Source organism: Poecilia latipinna, unplaced genomic scaffold, assembly GCF_001443285.1.
Source record: "Poecilia latipinna isolate Pla-1442-1.1 unplaced genomic scaffold, P_latipinna-1.0 Scaffold156, whole genome shotgun sequence".
Lineage (NCBI taxonomy): Eukaryota > Metazoa > Chordata > Actinopteri > Cyprinodontiformes > Poeciliidae > Poecilia > Poecilia latipinna.
Genome location: NW_015112772.1, coordinates 343,238 through 361,367, shown reverse-complemented (window position 1 = coordinate 361,367; position 18,130 = coordinate 343,238). Strand labels below are relative to the sequence as shown.

At 38.8% G+C, this 18,130-nt stretch overlaps 1 protein-coding gene across 2 annotated transcripts in view; it reads right to left on the bottom strand.

The window, feature by feature from the left end:
• plxna4 (plexin A4) overlaps positions 1 to 18,130 on the bottom strand; it is a 239,317-nt gene that overhangs the window by 171,331 nt on the left and 49,856 nt on the right. For both annotated transcript variants that reach the window (XM_015029533.1, XM_015029532.1), the window contains exon 3: positions 17,448 to 17,630. In XM_015029533.1, the coding sequence (XP_014885019.1) occupies positions 17,448 to 17,630 (183 nt within the window). The remainder of the gene's footprint in view (positions 1 to 17,447; positions 17,631 to 18,130) is intronic.

The window sequence follows — 18,130 nt, the reverse complement described above, 5'->3', positions numbered from 1 at the left end:
AGTCAAAAAAATTATTGCATAAATGCAAAAAAAAAAAAAAAAAAAAAAAAAGAAGGCGGAGGGAGGGAAGCAGAAGTCCCTTTCCCTTCATCTCCAATAATAGTCTTTCACTTGTGTATTGCACCGTCTATCCTAAAACTGCCAGATTCCCCTCCCAAAACAAAGCCCCAGAAATATCCTTGCCAGCACATGGCACATGTATTTACAGAGCCGCATGTCGGAACCCGTGTGTGTGCGTGCGTGTGTGTGTGTGTGCGTGTGTGTGCGTGCGTGTGTGTGCGTGTGTGTTCTAGCTTCCACAGCTGTAGGGAGTGAGGAGTTCAGCATAAATAATTGAACATGGTGGGAAGGGCGCAGCTTTCCAAAAAGCAAATGCCAACTGCAAAGCTCATTTAATTTTATTTTTTTAAAAGAACTGCGAGCCAAGGTCTGAGGAAGAAAATCAAAGAGACTCAAAAAAAAAAAAAAAAAAAAAAAAAAAAAAAGAGCAGCCAAAACAGCCAATTAAAAGAAGCGGCCACGGCAGCTGCAGTTCACTTTCTGCCATGCTCATTGCTGCAACAATGGTGTTGCAACAACCACAAGGTCAGAGGTCGGGGGTCAGGTCTGAGCGGTTAAGGTGAGGGTTGAGGTCAGGACCATTTCGAGGAGCTTAACAATAGACTGATACTGCATGACCTTGGCTAGATAAACACATGTTCATTATGACTGAGCTTAGCAGAAGGGAAACCAAACCCAATGAATGAGGATCATTTCATTAAAGAGGAATCGTTCATATCTGCTCTGCTATGGCCAGAAGATCTCTAGCTGGTGCTGGTAAATTAATACAGAGACAAAGAAGAGGAAATGCCTCAGTGCTTTTAGGAAACGATCCGTCTGCCAATTTTTGAGAGGAAAGCTTCCCTTGAATAGGAATTTAGTTAATAAAGTTGTCATTGAAGTTTATGTTTAACTGAAACGGTCCAGACGCTTATGGGCTCTCAAACTAAATTATAAAAGATTTCAAGTTGATTGAAGGCATCATATTTATCAGTGGTAGCAAAAAGGGAAGCATTACTTCACAAATCTGATTTTTCTAAACATTATCCTGGCTCCTGCAAGGAATTTTTTAAAATCTCTAATTTCCTAATCGCCATGTTATTTTTTTTTTTTTTAAAGCAGCAACAGCCAGGTACTGATATATGGCCAGATATTTCACTTCATCTTGCCTTTATTGGTGGTCAGCTTCAAACTCATTAGTCCGTCAGACAGATAAGAGGCTTGCAACTGGAAAGCCACAGCACCAGTGGGTTTTGTGGCTTATAAAAGCGATGTAATCAGGTTTTGGCAATAGAAATCTAAGGAGTTTAGGGAGAGAAAGGCACACTAATTTGTGGATTAGAATTGGACTGAGACTCATTTAGAATTAAATCTAACATCACAAGAGGGCTGTAATCTGAGCAGTGGCATGATATGACAGGATACAACAGAACCGAGACAGGCACAAGCAGCCATGACTTCATTTCTGGGGAAAAATATATGAAGCCAACTATGAATCTTTTCTGTCTCACTCTGTTCACCGAATCATTTCATTTCTCGTTATGTGACTGAATGCAAAATGTGTAATATATTTGTTACTTTTCCCCTGCTTTGCCAAAAGGCCCGTCTTTCAACTCTCTTTTTCTTTACAGTAATCCTCTTTATGCGACCCTGCTTTTGCTCTTGCCGTCAGATCTCCGTATCCACTCTAGGCAAATTAAGCTTTTTAGATTACATCCCAGTTAAAAGTCCCACTGGTTCGACATCTGGATGTTGCAGTAAAAATAGCTTTTAAAAAAAAGAAGGATGTGCGCATGTTTGCAAATGTCTAATCAGAGACGGCAGCCTCCTGCTAAATCCCTATTAAAGAACCTATTTACACTTGTTGCCAGATTGATCAAAGTTTAACCGTTGTGATCCACTGGCTTTTCATCTCAGCTGGTTTGAGGGGGATGTAGATGCTCGTTTCATGTGAGTTAGTCTGTGCAGAGGGAGGCTTTTAGTTGACACAGTGTGGGGCGGTTGGCACAAACTGGGGCAAGACGCCATGATACAAAGGCTGGCAACTGGGAGACATTTAGGATCTGTCCACACAGCATATATCTGGTTTGCTGGCCGAGTTTCACTACTATTGTGGTAAACGTCTAGATGCAACAGACAGAAGTGATGGTATGGAGAAGAAATTTAGAAGAACGAACCAGTACAGCAAAACGACTGCGTATTTCAGCAGCTAAATTGCAGTCTTAACAATAAAATTAATTAATTCTGGGCTTTCTGACTTTATTTCATTTTGTATTTAGAAAAGCACATTTTAGGTTTACTTAGGATCTTATTTTTTTATACAGTTCATTATTTTTTATTGTGATTATTTATTTATAAAATTAAGAATGTTTCATTCATTCATTCATTCATTCATTCATTCATTATCCATCCATGTGAAGCAGTACTGGGATTAGAGTAAATATTGTGCTTATATAGTATCACCCTTTAAGAGCTTTGTATAGTCAGGTCCAACTGCTGAAATGAAATCAATTATTTTTGTCACAGTCGTATGGCCAAAATTGCATAACTATATTCTCAGCCTCATGTGAGCCTCAAGTTCGTGACCCTTTGGCGAACTTTTCGACCCCTTCTACATGTGAAACTATTGTGCAAATGGTTAGATTTTCATGGGCGTGTTTGTTTTGCAGAAAACTGGCCCGTCCAACTTGCAGAAACCATTGCAGAATGGATATTTTTGAGCAGCAATTGTCCAGTGTTTTGGTCCAACAAAATGTGCCTCCTAATTTAATTTAATTGTTATATCATTCTCTTTTTAGTTATTCCTAACAAAAAAAAAAAAAAAACAGGATGGTAAAAAAAATGGTATGTATACTGGGATCTTTTATAGACATTTTATCTCTTATTCTCTATGCTCATTTATCAGCTGGACAGAAGCTGTGACAACATGCACATACACACACACGGATATAAAAACACACTCTTTCACGCACCCGTTTCCATTGTCTTTACAGGCATTCGTTTCCAGTAAAACCTTTCTGTGAAAACTTCCCTCACTTTGATTCCCCCATAACCAAATGCAAGCTCCAGCTTGTTCAAACGCATCCATAAAAATATCCATGACATAGGCTATAAGTCACTTTCACCACACATGATTTATGCTTCACTGCTTTCAATGGATCTACTTTACACTTGTGCAGCAGCAGAAATCTTTAGCTTTAGGTCACACTCTCGGAGCTAATGTTTTGTAGGTTTGAATTTCTCAGACTTGAAGTTCAAATAGATCTTTCTGGGCAGCACATGTGATTAAAGTGATTACACTTACTCAGAAAAACTTTAATCGCAAAATACCATAACCATTACAGTTCTCATTATATTAAACGTGCAAGGCTCCGGGTCCTGTAATTGATTTAGAATATGAAAATGTGGTGGCAAAAAGGAAAAATCTCTCGCACCGAGTCATTTTACCCCACAGCAGGAAAAAGAAAAACAAAATTACCCCATCTCTCCATCAGTCCCTATTCACTGTCCCATTGGCATGCAAATTTGCCACTCACTGCCATCAATCATTCCCTCTTCCAGTCCTAAAAAGAGCTCATTGGTGAAATTCTGTGCTGCACCGCTCGTTAGAAAAACTTGGTGTTACTTTTTAACGGATGGCCTTTCAAGCTTAAAGGTTCACCTGAGAAACAACTAAGTAAGAAGGATGAAGCAATAAACCGACTAGCATGGGTAGGCAGAGGGGGGAGTTCATACTTGTTTCTGCATGTGCGTGGAAAGGATTCAGTGCATAATGTGTCCAAATAAATGATTTCACTAAAATCAGCAGTCAGTGACTTAGATTTTATTTCCAACAAAATCCCCACACTTGCAAAATGGCTACCATTGCATATAACTTTGCAAATGCGCATGTTATAACCAAATGACTTGCAGGCACGTCCCTTTTACAGTTCTCACTAAATCCCATAATAGTAGCACACAGTTGCCTAGCAACAGAGAATGACAATACCAGCGGTCCAAATTTGTTATTACTGCAGAGAAAAACTCTTGCAGAAATCAGACATTTATGAACAAGGGGTCTGGGAAAGCATCAAGCTGCTGTGAAACAGATACTCTGTTTGCAGTTGTAATGTAGACAGATTATTTTTATTTATTTTTTTTTTTATTTTTTTTTTTTACTGCAGTAGCACTATGAATCCCCCTTTGATGAGTTGCTGTTCAGAGCTGGCTCACGTTTCTGTTGACAATACACACTCAGCTACAAGAGAAAATATGCAATCGAGATGAGGGTGAGACAAAAAAGCTGATTGCGGTTTGAGAGTACGAGGGGGAAATTTCACACAACTATCACACGTAGAACCCCTCCGTTAAATAACAAATTTATGTATAAAGCATGCAAATCCAACAAAATAACAAGTGAAAAACAATTCACACTACCAAATACATTAAAGCTTGTGTTTGTAAGGTGACAAAATGTGGTCAAGTTAAAAGGGTAAGCAAAATCTTTGGAAATACAGAGTAAATAAGTAGTCTTTGTTTGCTGATTATGCCATTCATCGTTGCTCTCCACGTACATAGAGGGAATTAGAACAGGCTACTTATAGGATGTAGTAAACATCCTGCCATAGAGGAGAATATAGAAGAATATAGTTTGGCACACTCCATTCTAAGGAGAAAAGGCCTTATTCTCTCAACTGATGAGTAATTTCACTCTTCATCCATAAATCAATTATGCATAATCCCCTGATACAGAGAATTAGTGGCCATTTAGTATGAGAAAGTGTTTGAGGGTGGTAAGTGCATGCAGGCAAACACATCCCAGTGTTTATGTAGCAAGGAGTAAGTTATCATTTGCTTAACCAGGGAAAAAAAATATGGTGATGTTGACAATTTCCAGCTGAGGACTCTTGCGTAAATCTAGCTTGAAGTCTCCTTTTAAAAAAGTTCAAACTATAGAAACGTGATATAAAGTAGCAGAGGAATGTGAAAAGCAAAGCTTAACTGGTATATTAATAGAAAGGTCATCAGTTTTGAAGGGACTTTAGAGGGCTATATCTTAGGTTTTTATTAGTCCTGGGTTGTTTTTGATCCCTTTAGTTCTCAATTAAAACATTTCATTTTATCAAATCTGATCTTGTTAATGCTGCAGAGAATCCAGATGCGTTAAAAATACAGCTTTATGAAACTGTTCTACTTGTAAAAAAAAACAACCCAAAAACTCAGCAAATAAACATTTTCAAGGGTTTTATCAGCTTGAGAACCACTTAAGAACTGAAGAAGCATAAGTCATGTGAAACTGTAATCTTCCTCGTTTTTAGTCAGCAAAATAAAGAAATAGCCAACTATGTTGGATCCACTGTTGTGGATTCGACAGTAATAGTGGTCATGTGCAAAGAAGCACTTTGAGAATAATTTTTTTTTTTTCCAATAAAAAAAAATCAGTTATCAGATAGGAGTGAATGAAGCAGAAACCCTCCATTTTGCAAATCTACCACGTTCGTGTGAACAGGCCAACATGCTGCAGCAATCTCATCTCATCTTATTTTTTGAACCTAATATTATGCAGCGCCTTGTCTCATGACCTTAATGCTTCCTTACAACCCCTAGAAGTAAACCACATGACAAAAAGGAGCATCACTTGAAACGAGAAAGCCACAACTGGAGAGCAGGAATCCATTACTGCTCCCCCTAATTTGGTAGTTGCGTAAATAATTCACTACATTATCAACAGAAATTATTGTGAACCTAAATCAACAGCACCGTTTGTTTTTTTTGTTTGTTTGTTTTTGTTTTTTTCTTTAACTGGCAGAGTCCAATTAAGTTAGTGAAGCAACTGCAATCTAAACTAAAAACACGCCATTTCAAAATCTAACAGAAATCTTTATCAAGAATCAGCAATAACAGCCAATCAATGTGGGCAGATCCTGTGAGGCAAAACAACAGAAGTGACTCTTTTTCTAACCCTGGAATCTATTGCCACCTGCCTGCTGTCCTGCATCCATCTACATATAAGTAAGCACGGCTGACATTTCTATTTCAGAACGCGTCTCCCTTGGTGTGTCTTCATCAGCCAAGTCTGTTGCCCACGCCGTGTGAAAAAGCGTGCCTGCCAACACACAGTTACATCTGTAGTGTGCTAAGCTGACTGGGAATTGCAGCCTAAACTGTAGGGCATTGTATCACAACATAAGGTACTTGTGAACATAAATAGAGCCAAAACAGCATTTTCCTTTAAAAGCACAATTTGTCCAATCAAACGAGGATGCCTTGCTGATTTTGCCGTTTAGTCTATATTAAAAAAAAAAAAAAAAAAAATTATTGTAAAGAACAACAAGAGGGTGCAAGCAAAGTTCAATCTCTCTCAATTGCACAAGTGAGGAGCAACTGAGAGAGATTGAAGCAATGATGGCGATGGCAGAAGGAGAGGAGGACAGTGGTTTCGTTAGCTTGCCAGTTGCAGGAGCAGGAAGCTGAGACTAAACGGCAATAATCGTCTAACGAGGAGAGATCTGGAGAGCCAAACCAGATGGAACAGCCACGTGTCTGCTTGGATCTCTCACGGCTTTGTTAGCCAAACAGAGACAAATTCACAAAAAAAAAAAAAAAAGATTAAATTATGGCTGAGTTAAAAAAAAAATGGAATAAAATGATTCAGTCTCAACATCTGTTTGTCTTAATTACGCATCTCCTTTTTTTTGTTGTTTTATTACCTATTAAATACATGTGCATTTCCCCAGATTTCATTGCTTATACCCAAATGCTTTCTCTAATTGATATTCAACACAGTCAGTGACTAAGGAGTTTTTCCCCGTTCTCTGTAGCAGTAATTCAACTTTAATGAGAGGAGAGGAGGTTGATTAGATATAGCAAATTCTTGCTCTTCAGGGAAGAGCGTAGTAAATGAAATGGTGCTGTGGGTTTCAGTTAACAATATATAGACAGAGAATATGAGAATTGATGTTGGAGGTGTGTGCACATCAGTGTCCTTGAAGTCAAATTTCCCAGGGTGCTCTGGTGTCAGGAATCAGGGACATGGAACAAAAAAGGCTAAAAATATCCACGATGCTGGTTTTTTGCGAGGATTTTTGGAGATACCGTTGACACAAGGACATAGTTACACACCACTGTACACCAACATACACAGCTCTAGGGTTTGGTGTTGCATAACTACACTGGTGGCTAATTTAAGACTGTGTTCAAAATATTTACTAATCACTACATTACACTCTCTTTTGCAACTCACAGTATAAATGTGTACACTAATAATATATTTTACAATCACACAGTGATGCTCTTTAATGCAATTTGTGAAAATATTCACTGCAGACTAATTGAATATGTACATGATTGCTTACAAATACAATTGGTGGTGATTGGCCAGCGTATTTTTACTTCCAGAACATGTAAAACTTTAACTCTTGTGAAAAATCCCTCAGCGAAGATATGTTCGATATTACGTTGGAACGTACACAAGACGTGTTTTTACAAACCTGATTCATATATGTAATGGCTAACCATCTAATCATGAATAAAAAGTAAAGCTGGAAATTAAAAGAATTTAAGAATCTGTCAAGGAAGAAAGGGTAACTAGCTGGTAAAGCCTTTCTAATGGAGAATCAATAACTTGTGCTAGATGAACTTCTCCAGTGTACAGGTATATGTCCAATAGTAAGAACTGACTGGGATAAGCAAGAATTACACAAGAAAGGAAATTAGTTTGCTAATGTCAAAAAAATAACTTTTTTTTTTTAAATAATCAGTTGAGTAACTGTGATTTCTATGATTTTGTTCATATTCCTTTAAAAATATCCGTTTTTGACAGTGGACTGGCAATTACAATTCTGGTCATGCAGCAAAGGGGGTAAAAAAAAAAACACCCATAAGCCTTTGGGAGGGATGGTGTAGCTGAGATAAAAATCCACTTATTAAGTCTGTGCTGAGGATAGAAAAAGAAAGGGCCAAGTAAGAGAAAAAAAAGGTAAAACTGAGAATAGGTGTGCGAGATTACATATGTTAATTTCTTTTTCAGTTTATGTGCTTCTGCCATCTTTATCTCTCTCACCACTCCTTTCAGTGTCTGTTCCTCCTTGCATCTCATTTATTGACTCTCAATCTTTTCTGGCACTTTCAGCTACTCCACGCCCTGAATGCATAAAGTCGCTTTGGTGCCTGAGGTGCACTTCTGCGCCTCGATGTCAAAGGAAGGCAGACCCAGGGACCCTTTCAAAGATGTTTACACAGGCATCTGCTTAATAGTGCAGCGATCTAAAATTACAACTCATCAACTCTGCTGCAGTGGCATTAGAGAGTTTGCATGTGAATGTGTGTCTTTGAGACAAGTGGAAGGAGAAGCTGAGAAACACAAGCACGTGCAAATAAATCCAAATAAACAAGCAGGTGCTGTGAGAAGAAGCTAATGTTTACAAGTGACTTAATACATGTGGCGTCTAATACAACTCTCATAGAAGACACTTGCGAGTATGCAAATTCATAGGAACCTCTAATTTGCACGAACATGTTCTACAGTCTTTATGGGGTGTGGTGAACAGAAAACAGACAAGAGCAATAAATACAAAACAAGTCCCCTTGGAAAAACTTGCATCTGCAGTCTCAGAAGTCTCTGTTGCAGCTATGCTAAGCTATGAAGTGTAGCTTTGCCCAGCCCGAGTGCTCGCTGGCATTTACTGCAGGGAGTGGAAAGAATGACCCAGTTGTGAGAAACACTATCCAATAAAGAGAGAGAAAGACATGGCGAGAAGGAGGACAGGTACCGGAATATGAAAAGGTGGATGGGGACTCTGGATGTCCCAAGTGCCCAACAGTGTGCAGTGATTGGTTGCAGGCATGCAGGGAAGGAAGTGTGGAGAGAAAGGGAAGGGGGGGAGAGGGGAGCTGCAGAGGGCTCACCTGCAGTGGTGCATCTTTTACGGCTGCAGAAACGGAGCCATAAATCACTTAGTTCAGAACCAAGGACATAAAGAAAGAAACATTTGAAGCAAGACAAAGGTATGGGGGGGGGAGGCGTCTTATCATCAATAAAACCAAGTAAATTAGGTGGCACTGTGGAAATATGCATACTGCATAATGAACTATTGGAAAGGAATTACTAAATTGGCCACACAAATGATTTTTAGAGAAGTGATTATAAATCAAGATATTTAAAATGCGATGAAAACAGAAAATGAAAGCAATTTATCAATACCGACACTGCTTTTCAGCTAATAAACCAGAGAAATAAATAACAGGAGTTGCCTAATGTAATTTTTTTTTATTATCTATTCTTTGAACAGTTTAAATGCTCATCTTGTGTATTGCTATACAAATTTGTCTTTTGCGCCAGCATTGATGGAAAATTACAGTCTGTGCTGGCAGGATAACAGCCATCCATCTGAGCTACACATTAATATATTGTGCGATTACGTGCTGGACAACACATTGATTTCTTTCTAGCAGGTCTACAAATTAACTACCACCACGCAATGATGTGGCACTAAAGCAAATACCAATGCATAAAACAGAACAATTACTGATTCTTTTTCATTTTGATGTGATGCAGTTACGTACACTTGTAATCTGCCCAATAACGACAATCAACATAAACCCTTATGGAAATGTGGTAATTGTGCAAAACCTTATTTCCTTACAGTTGAGCTCAGAAAAATAAAATCATCCCAACATACAAAGTTTCGGTCCAGGGAAATTAAAGAAACTGAAACACAACTTGGATAAAATAAAATAAAAAAGCTGACTCAGGAATGATGCCCGGTCTTAGAAATGGCTATTTTTTGTAGCTCCAGAAACTATTGCAATGTTTTTTTAATGACTTTAGATGAGGATGATTTTCAATGGTGTATATAGAATAGTGGACTAACTGCAGAGGATGCTGCTTTTCTCCCCAGAGAGAATAATCTAAAATAAGACAAATAAGACAACACTTGATCGATATCCTTCACATAAAAAAAGAAACGTTTCATTGTGTATTTTTGATTCATATAAAATGATTTTGTTCTATTATCTTCATATTGTTAACAAAACAAGAAGTTTGTTGATTTGTGAAGATTGTCAGACCATCAAAAATGCTTGGAATGCAATGTTCGTCAGAATGTTGACTAACTCTACCCGCGAACACATAATTGAATACAAATTTATTAAATAAAGATTATGAAAGAAGATGTTTTCCTAAAGTTAACCAAAGACTGATACTGTACGCTTTTCTTTGAGAAATTTCTGTGAGAGCCACCGAAGAAAGAAAATATGGGAATGTTTTCTTTAGGTTCAAGTCCTTCTTGTTCAACTTGCAGTTTGCCCAATAATTGTCTACAACAAGAAGCAAGATGTGGGCATCTAATTCGATGAGCTGCTGCTTTTCAAAGACAATCGAGACAAACTATGTACTGAATTGGGATCTGCAATGCCTGTGCTTAACCAACACGTAGCAAGGCATAATATTATGTGGCATCTCTTTGATTTGTTTATGTCCCCAGACCTTGACTCATGTTTCTCAGCAGCTAACCTCATCTTAACCCTGAGCAAGCAGCAACACACACGAGTCAGCTGAAGTTCAAACTGCCAGGGCGCACAAGGATCAGACCAAGGTTTGCCGTTTTGACTCACTTCTCGGCTGACTCGAGCCTTTTAAATCCACATACACATTGTAGTGAATAGCCACTTGAATCACTCACAGCTCAATATACTGCCTCATACCGGTTCGCCTCTCAGTAGGAGCAGGCCCGTGTGAATGAAATGAACATAAAAATCCATTTCACCACTTTCACCTTTTCACTTTACCCTTTTTGACTTTCTTCTCCCTGCAGCTTACTTACCTTATTTTTGCTTGGTAATTTTGCCCTCTGCGCCCTCTCCTCCTTTCAGTGCTGCGCTTTCCTCTCTACGGCTTTTCACCTGCTCCTGTACTACTCCCCGTTTCGAAAATAAGAAATCTTGGTGTGAGCTATGAAACTGTTGGATTCTGAAAACCATGTGCAAAAATAATAGCTCGGTTAGAGATACTAGAATGCCATCTGCATGCACACCTACTGACCAGTAAAGTTTGACCAACAACCAAGAAAGCTGGAGAGCAATCCAACAATACCAGGGAACATTTTGGCCCTTGTACAGCTCTGACTATTCGTGCTATGAAATCTTATCTCAAATCAGAAAACAGATCACACTGAACTACTGCTAGATGGGAATTTAAATTGCACAATTACAATTTAACTATTACGGTATTTGTACTGTTCTTGTTTCACTTTTATTTTTATTGTCTGTGGAAATGTTTATATTTTTATATCTTTTTGTTTTTATTTTGGGTTTTTTTTTATTATTGCATGCTCTTTTATGTTGAACTGCCAATGTGACAAAGGAAACTTTTCTTATTTTCTTACATTTTAGTCTACACCCTGTTTGTATTTGGGCCAAGTGTCTTATGCCAGTAATACTGATTATGACTTCTTATTTAAAAAGATTAACTATGAGTCATCTCCTTCAGGTCATAGCCACTTTTTTTCTTTAACTACATGGAGGAAATTGCAAATAGTTACTTTAAATAACCAGGAAATTAAGCAAGTATAAAATTTTCTTTGGCACGGCTTCTTTTGGCAGTTTATAAATATGAAATTATAAAATCTGTATCAGCCCAAAATGGTTAAGGAACAAAATGTAGTCACCTTGGCATACATATATTTTTTCAGTGCCCTATTCTCTCCCTGTTGGTCCCATTTTACCCTAATCCAAATAATTAAGGAATATTTACATCCTTGCCAAGCAATTAACTACAAAAAAACAAAAACAATGTAAAATCCAAAGCCACTGCTTCTTCACTCAATACAAAAGGTTTATGGAGGTTTATGTCCTACATTTTTCAACACAGTATTGACTTATATGTACACAAACATGTATAAACACAAACTACCATCCAATTCCCCCAATTTAGACACGAAACTGGAACTTGGCAGAGTGCCTAAGCCAACCTTGTACACTAAGGACTTATCAGGGGATGATGGAGAAACAGTTGGTTTGTAGTAATGCTGCAATATAAAACCTTAGAATAGGGATGTAAATTGAAGGAGGTTGCCAGAGGCTTCCATAGACTGATTTGTCCTGACATTTCTCTACAACAAGCACCACAGTCAAGCCAGAGTAACATGCATCTGGTTCCTGCAGTGAAAGAACAATGTTGCCACCTGTCTGAGAGGAAACCAGTTTTTAGACAGTAGTGTTCTCATAGATCATTGTATCGGCATCAAATATGCACTCTTTATGCAAAATTGACACTTAAAACCAAACTTGTCAAAATACACTCACACATGTGCCTGTGTGCCTTTCCCTATACATTATATACTCTGTGCTTGTGGAGCAGCCTCTGCTGCCATGGCAACTCAAGCTGCACTATCTGGTGTGGGAGCAGCAAAACACACAAAGTGCCAAGGCAACTAGCAAGACTGCTGAGGAATACTTAACAGTAGGAGAACATTGACATTCTGGGAATACTGGCTGAATAATGCAGTGGTTTAGGCCACTTGCAAGGATTGAATGGACAGATGGGTGGGGTTGTAATGGCTACTGGCAATGGTGATAATAGTATGCACACGTGCGTGTGCCTCACTTGAGCCGCATTGTGTTTACAGCAGTACAAGACCGGGTGGCAGTATAGATCATAAAGTGGCGTCCACATGAAGCCTGGCAGCACTAAAACATATTTCATCATTAGCTTTAAGCAGTTAATCCTCTGCTCCACTGACCACAGCTCAGCTCAGCCCATTTCAATAATCTGTGTCTGGAGCTAACCAGCACGTCATGCATGCACACAAACACATGCGGCCAAATCAAGGACACAATCAGTGCACAAAACGAGACCGGTCCAACGCTGTGAATATTTCAAGACTCATGCATGTTTCTATAAATAAATAGAAAGAAGGCCATATGAAAACGACCTGTTCATTCAACAGATAGGGGGGGATCTGACAGACCGATAGCGAAGGATAAAGTGATTGCTGTAGTTGGAGAGAGAAGTAATAATGCAGTCAAGTCAGCGTAGCCAGTACAGAGCACGAAACAGAAATTGACAGAGGTTGAGGCATGAGTGAGAGTTTGACCTTTCCCTTCTCAACAGCAAACATTCACAATTCAGTGTTTGAATTGACCCGTTTCTCGCCTCTGCCACCTTTCACGATAAAATGACAGAGCTCAATGAGTCCTTACAAAGCCAATCTTCCTTAAAGTAAAATATACGACAGCTTCATAAAAACATTTGTTATTCTTACGTTTGTTCGCATCTTTTCTAATACTCTTGCTTCATCATGGTCCAAATTCTTGTAGCTTATTTTATATTCATCTTTGTTCATTTTGGTACTTTTTTCCTCTTCAATTGGGAAAATAACTATTATGACCGAATTTCCAGTCCAAATACTTTTGAGTATACATAATTATGGAGCTCAACAAAGAAACTGACTGTTGACAGAAATCATGAGATTTTTTTTTGCCCAGATAATTATAACAATACAACAATTACTGCAATTGAGGCTGCAAGAAAACAAGGGAGAAAAAAACTGCACGTTACAGAAAAACTGCTTGGCTTTAATCTTTTGAGCTTTCAACCTCTGTCTGCTATGTGGGCTTTGGAAATACTGGCAGCCTTTTTGAAATTTCAGAGTTCAAGTAAGGATGTACATTCTCAAGGAAACGCACATACAATGTGGTTTCAGTAATGCTACCCATACTAATGGCACTAATGGCCAATATAAGAGGCCAGAAGGCTGTTCAAAATGTGAACTCTAATAATTTTGTGTTTGCTTTAAAAACTCTGCAAAGCTCCACTTTACAGCATCTGCTCTGTCACATGTGGTCATCAAGTCCCTGCGGCCCTTAATAAAAAAATAATGATTGGTCGCAGCAGCAAGGCCATAAAAGCTTATTTTGAAAGCTCTTCTTATGCCCTCTTATATTACAGTTGTAAAAAGAAACAGTTGGCAAAAGTCATATGCACAAACAGCAGCTTAAAACTTGGAAATATCTAAGATAAAGGCACAATAACCTGTTCCAGCTTCAGCTGCCTTGCATGTTCCAGCTTGCTAAATTTTGGGCGGCTGTCGATGTCAAGTTCAAGGTTAGCTGCTCATTGTATTGAGCGCCAATGCTCCCCCATTGGGATTGACAGAGGGAAGATGCATTAGCACCTCAGCAGGTAGTTCTCAATCTCATCTTTTTGCTCTCTTTTCTCTCCACTTTTTCCCTCCACACCTTCCTCTTGTCCCCGAGTCTACCTCTCAAGCCTTGACCCCATGCCGATAACTGGCCGGCTTCTGTCCAGTAGTGTGTGCATTAGCTTCTGCACGGGCGTAATGGGTCACTGACGCATCCATCTGTGCACATTTAAAAAAAAAAAATGACTAGTAATCTTTGACTATAACACATTTGTCTCAACATCAACAGTTATCTGTCACACCAATGTGTTATACGATCAGATAGCCATAAACAAAATCGAAGTCAATAGGGGGCTAAGTCTTTCTCCTTGACTTGCTGTTGTGCATTGACCTGCAGTAAATAGGTTTAAACCTAACCCTGCCTCAGTCTTTTATCTCCATCACTTCTTCGCCTCCTCACATGTTTATCACAGACCAACGAGCACACAAACTGACCGACAGACAGACTGACAGAAGCCATATGGTCTATTCACTTCCAGAAGCAGGAGGTAGCCATCAAAGAGATCTCACACGGCAGCTCCGCTCAGCCATGGACAAGTAGACAGAAGAAGACAGAGCGATGAATCGAACAGGAAGAGCAAAAATTAAGAGAATGTTGAAGAAAGAGGGTAGAGACGCATAAAACGATAAAAAAAAAAGAAAAAGGTCCACAGCATCACTGATCCAGCACCATAAGTAATATTGGGCATGTTAAGAGTTTTGGGAGAAATTTAGTTTGATAGCTTGATCAATTTTCCTTTATAATGTAACATTTTAAACCCAAGCAATGTGAAAGTGGTGCATTACAAATTCAAAATGTCTAAAAACTACGATAACTTAAAAAAATATATATATATATCAATCAAAAATGGTTCCGCCCTTGGTACCCAGCAAATAACCCCCATTACGTTGCGCAGTTTTACAAGCAAACTGAATTTAATTTACTCTACTTCCTGCTAAGTTTAGTTCATGATGTCATAAATGTGAGAGTATAAACAGGAACATTTAACGCGACCAAGAAGGACTCAGTTAAATTATGTCCACTCTTTTCCTGCAATTCTCAGATTCCTTCAAGGTGATGTGTTTGTCACAACGCCACATAGAAAGCAGGAAAGCAGATTGAAAGATGAGCAGTGAGAGAGCTGGTCAGAGAAGGAGAAATGGGCAGGGACTAAAGGATGGAAAAAAATAAGGTGGAGGGCAGAGTATAAATCAACATCCATTAGTCCAGAGGTTATAAAGTCACTGATGAAGGAGGTGGACTTCAGCTCAGACTTTTTATTGTCTTGTTGTTGTTTTTTATTGCCTGTGATGTCATCTAATGGTATACAGTTAATGACAGGGGAGGGGAAGTGTGTACAAGGGAGGGAAGGATGGAATTGTAATGGTGCTGTGTGTGCACGCCTATGTTGACACATGATATTGATTGCCTTTGTGGAAGTGTCTGAAATGGGTCTTTGTCTGAATATACCATATGTATATAACCTGATTTTTCTGTTTGGTTTCCAGGAAATGTTTTTAAAACGTCCCGTTGAAAGATTACTGCAAAGTACAATTTTAATTTCATTTTCAAAATGTCTATTTAAAGACAGGCTACCGAGAAAATCAAGTGTTGTATAAATATATAAATCTCTGCAAAATCTCTTCTCTCGGTCTCAGCTCACCGGTCATGCCAATCTCTTATTTGATTTAGTTTGACAGAGTCTCTGCAATCTCTGGGTGCATATATCTGTGAGACAGCAATGTAAAGGTGCATAGGGTGCCAGGTTCTACAATCCTTTGCACCAGTGCACCATCCCTTTAGCTGTGAAAAGGTCTGCCACACACAAAAGGGCACAGGGGCATGAAGGCAGTCTAAGGTGGAAGCAACAACACTCCAAAACCCAGCTTATCCTCCACTTCTTAACTCTGAGGGGACAAATCCTGTTTAGCCAAGAGCTCTGAATTCGCACAGAGTGTGACATGAGACTTAAGCAGAGACAGTTACAGTTGAAGGTATTAGAAAATGCCCTTGGAAACATTACTAACTTCAATCTTTTTTCCTTTTTTTCTTTCTTTTACCAGTGCCACACTGAACATTTTGGCTTCCTGTGGTGCCTTGTATGTGTGTGTTTATAACCTCAACAGTTTATTGCATTACAACCACCATTTTTTTGTGTATTCAATTGCAATTCTCTGTGATATACCAACAGAGTTGTGAATAATTGTCAAGTACAAGAAAAACTTTCTAAATTTTGAAAAAGTAAATCTCAGTCATAGACATGTATTTACCTCCACTCCTCTTTACTTTCTTTACTTTATTTCTCACCAGCTTTCCCATAGCATTACACTGCCGCAATATGTTTCATCTTGATTTTCTATATATATAATTTTTTTGGGTGGGGGGCTAAAAATGTTTTCCAAGAAATCTGAGGCCTTCACAGGACAGTTTTATTTTGAGATGATTTTTTTCTAACTCAATTCATTGGGTGACTTCTAAATGCAGTTGGATGTATGTCGTATTATTTAGATGTATTGGGAACAAGGCGCCTGAATGATTATCTATGTTACATTTTTAAAATTGCCACAGTGAAAAGGTGATTTATATGACTCCTTGGGGCTCCATTGTATGCTATTATCAGGTACATAAATTACTTAATAAATTATGCATTTAATCTCATTCTGACTTCTTAATTTCCCTCGCAAGAGATAATAAACTTTGTCTAATCAATTCTGTAACATGCCGATTTGTGCTGTCTAGCAAGTTCTGCAACGTGCTGATGTGCACAACAATTTGCCCCCAGGGTTCTGGATTTTATACAAGTCCAAAGTAAAGGAAAACTGTAGCGGGTCCTCCGGATTTCGGGTGTGAACGTGTGTATGCGTGATATACGGTGCCGGGGATGAGCAGGTCTGAAAGATATCAGATGCGCTTGGCAGTAGAAATAAAACCCCCTTAGGGGCCTTCGTGATTCCCTTACCTCAAAACACACACACGTATACACAATTTCTTCTTCAGTAAAGGACACGCACTACCATTCACTCTCCCCCTCTTTCACTCAAGCACACGCACCTTCATGCTGCAAATACAGCCGATTCAGCTGATTTGCCTGAAAGTCAATCTGCCTTTCTACTACTATCCATTCTCCAATCCAGTATTCCCAATTCCCAGCTCTTACTACACATTCTAACAGAGAGAAACCAAATCTCGGCTCCCATTGATTAAACTATCTATAATGCAGTTTACTCAACCCAAAGTCTGCTCTTTACCTTCTTGACTCGTCCACTTTTTGTGCCCACGAAGACCAGTGAGTGGTTCTTGTAGACGTAGGCAATCACAGAGGTCATTTTGTCAATGGCGTCCGTAAAGAGAGGCTTGCCGTGCACCATTTCAGACACACCCAGAGGCGCATTCATGTCGAGCCCACAAAAGTCATCGTCAATGGTTAATAGCTGCAACAGAGCAGAGAGAAATCACAAGTAAGAAAAACGAGAGTGGAACTGCTTCAAAATGCTTCGCGGTACAGTTTTAAGGCACTTTTTCCTCAACGTAAACTTGCAACGGACATTAAAAAAAACATGTTAATCGCTATTAGTGTGAGTGGAATATGCGTTTCAAAAACAATTTTAGTTCGATTAAGTTCATTTACATAGTGTAAATGCACATGTCATTTCAAGATACTTTACAAAAAAAGTTATTTAAATGCAATCATACACACATTGTGTCAGCACAAGCATTTTTTTTGGCATTCAGAAATAGCCTGAATTCTGAAGAAATATGACTTATATCAGGTATTCATCAGTTTGTTATGTTGGAGGCAGCAAAAAATGAAAACAGGTTAGAGAATGGAAGAAGACTGCAGTCAGACTCTGGTTCTTCAACTGCGCCGGAGGCTGCTCTGTCAGGCTCTATTCCCCACCGTCCATCCAATACAACAGGAACTGCTGAAATG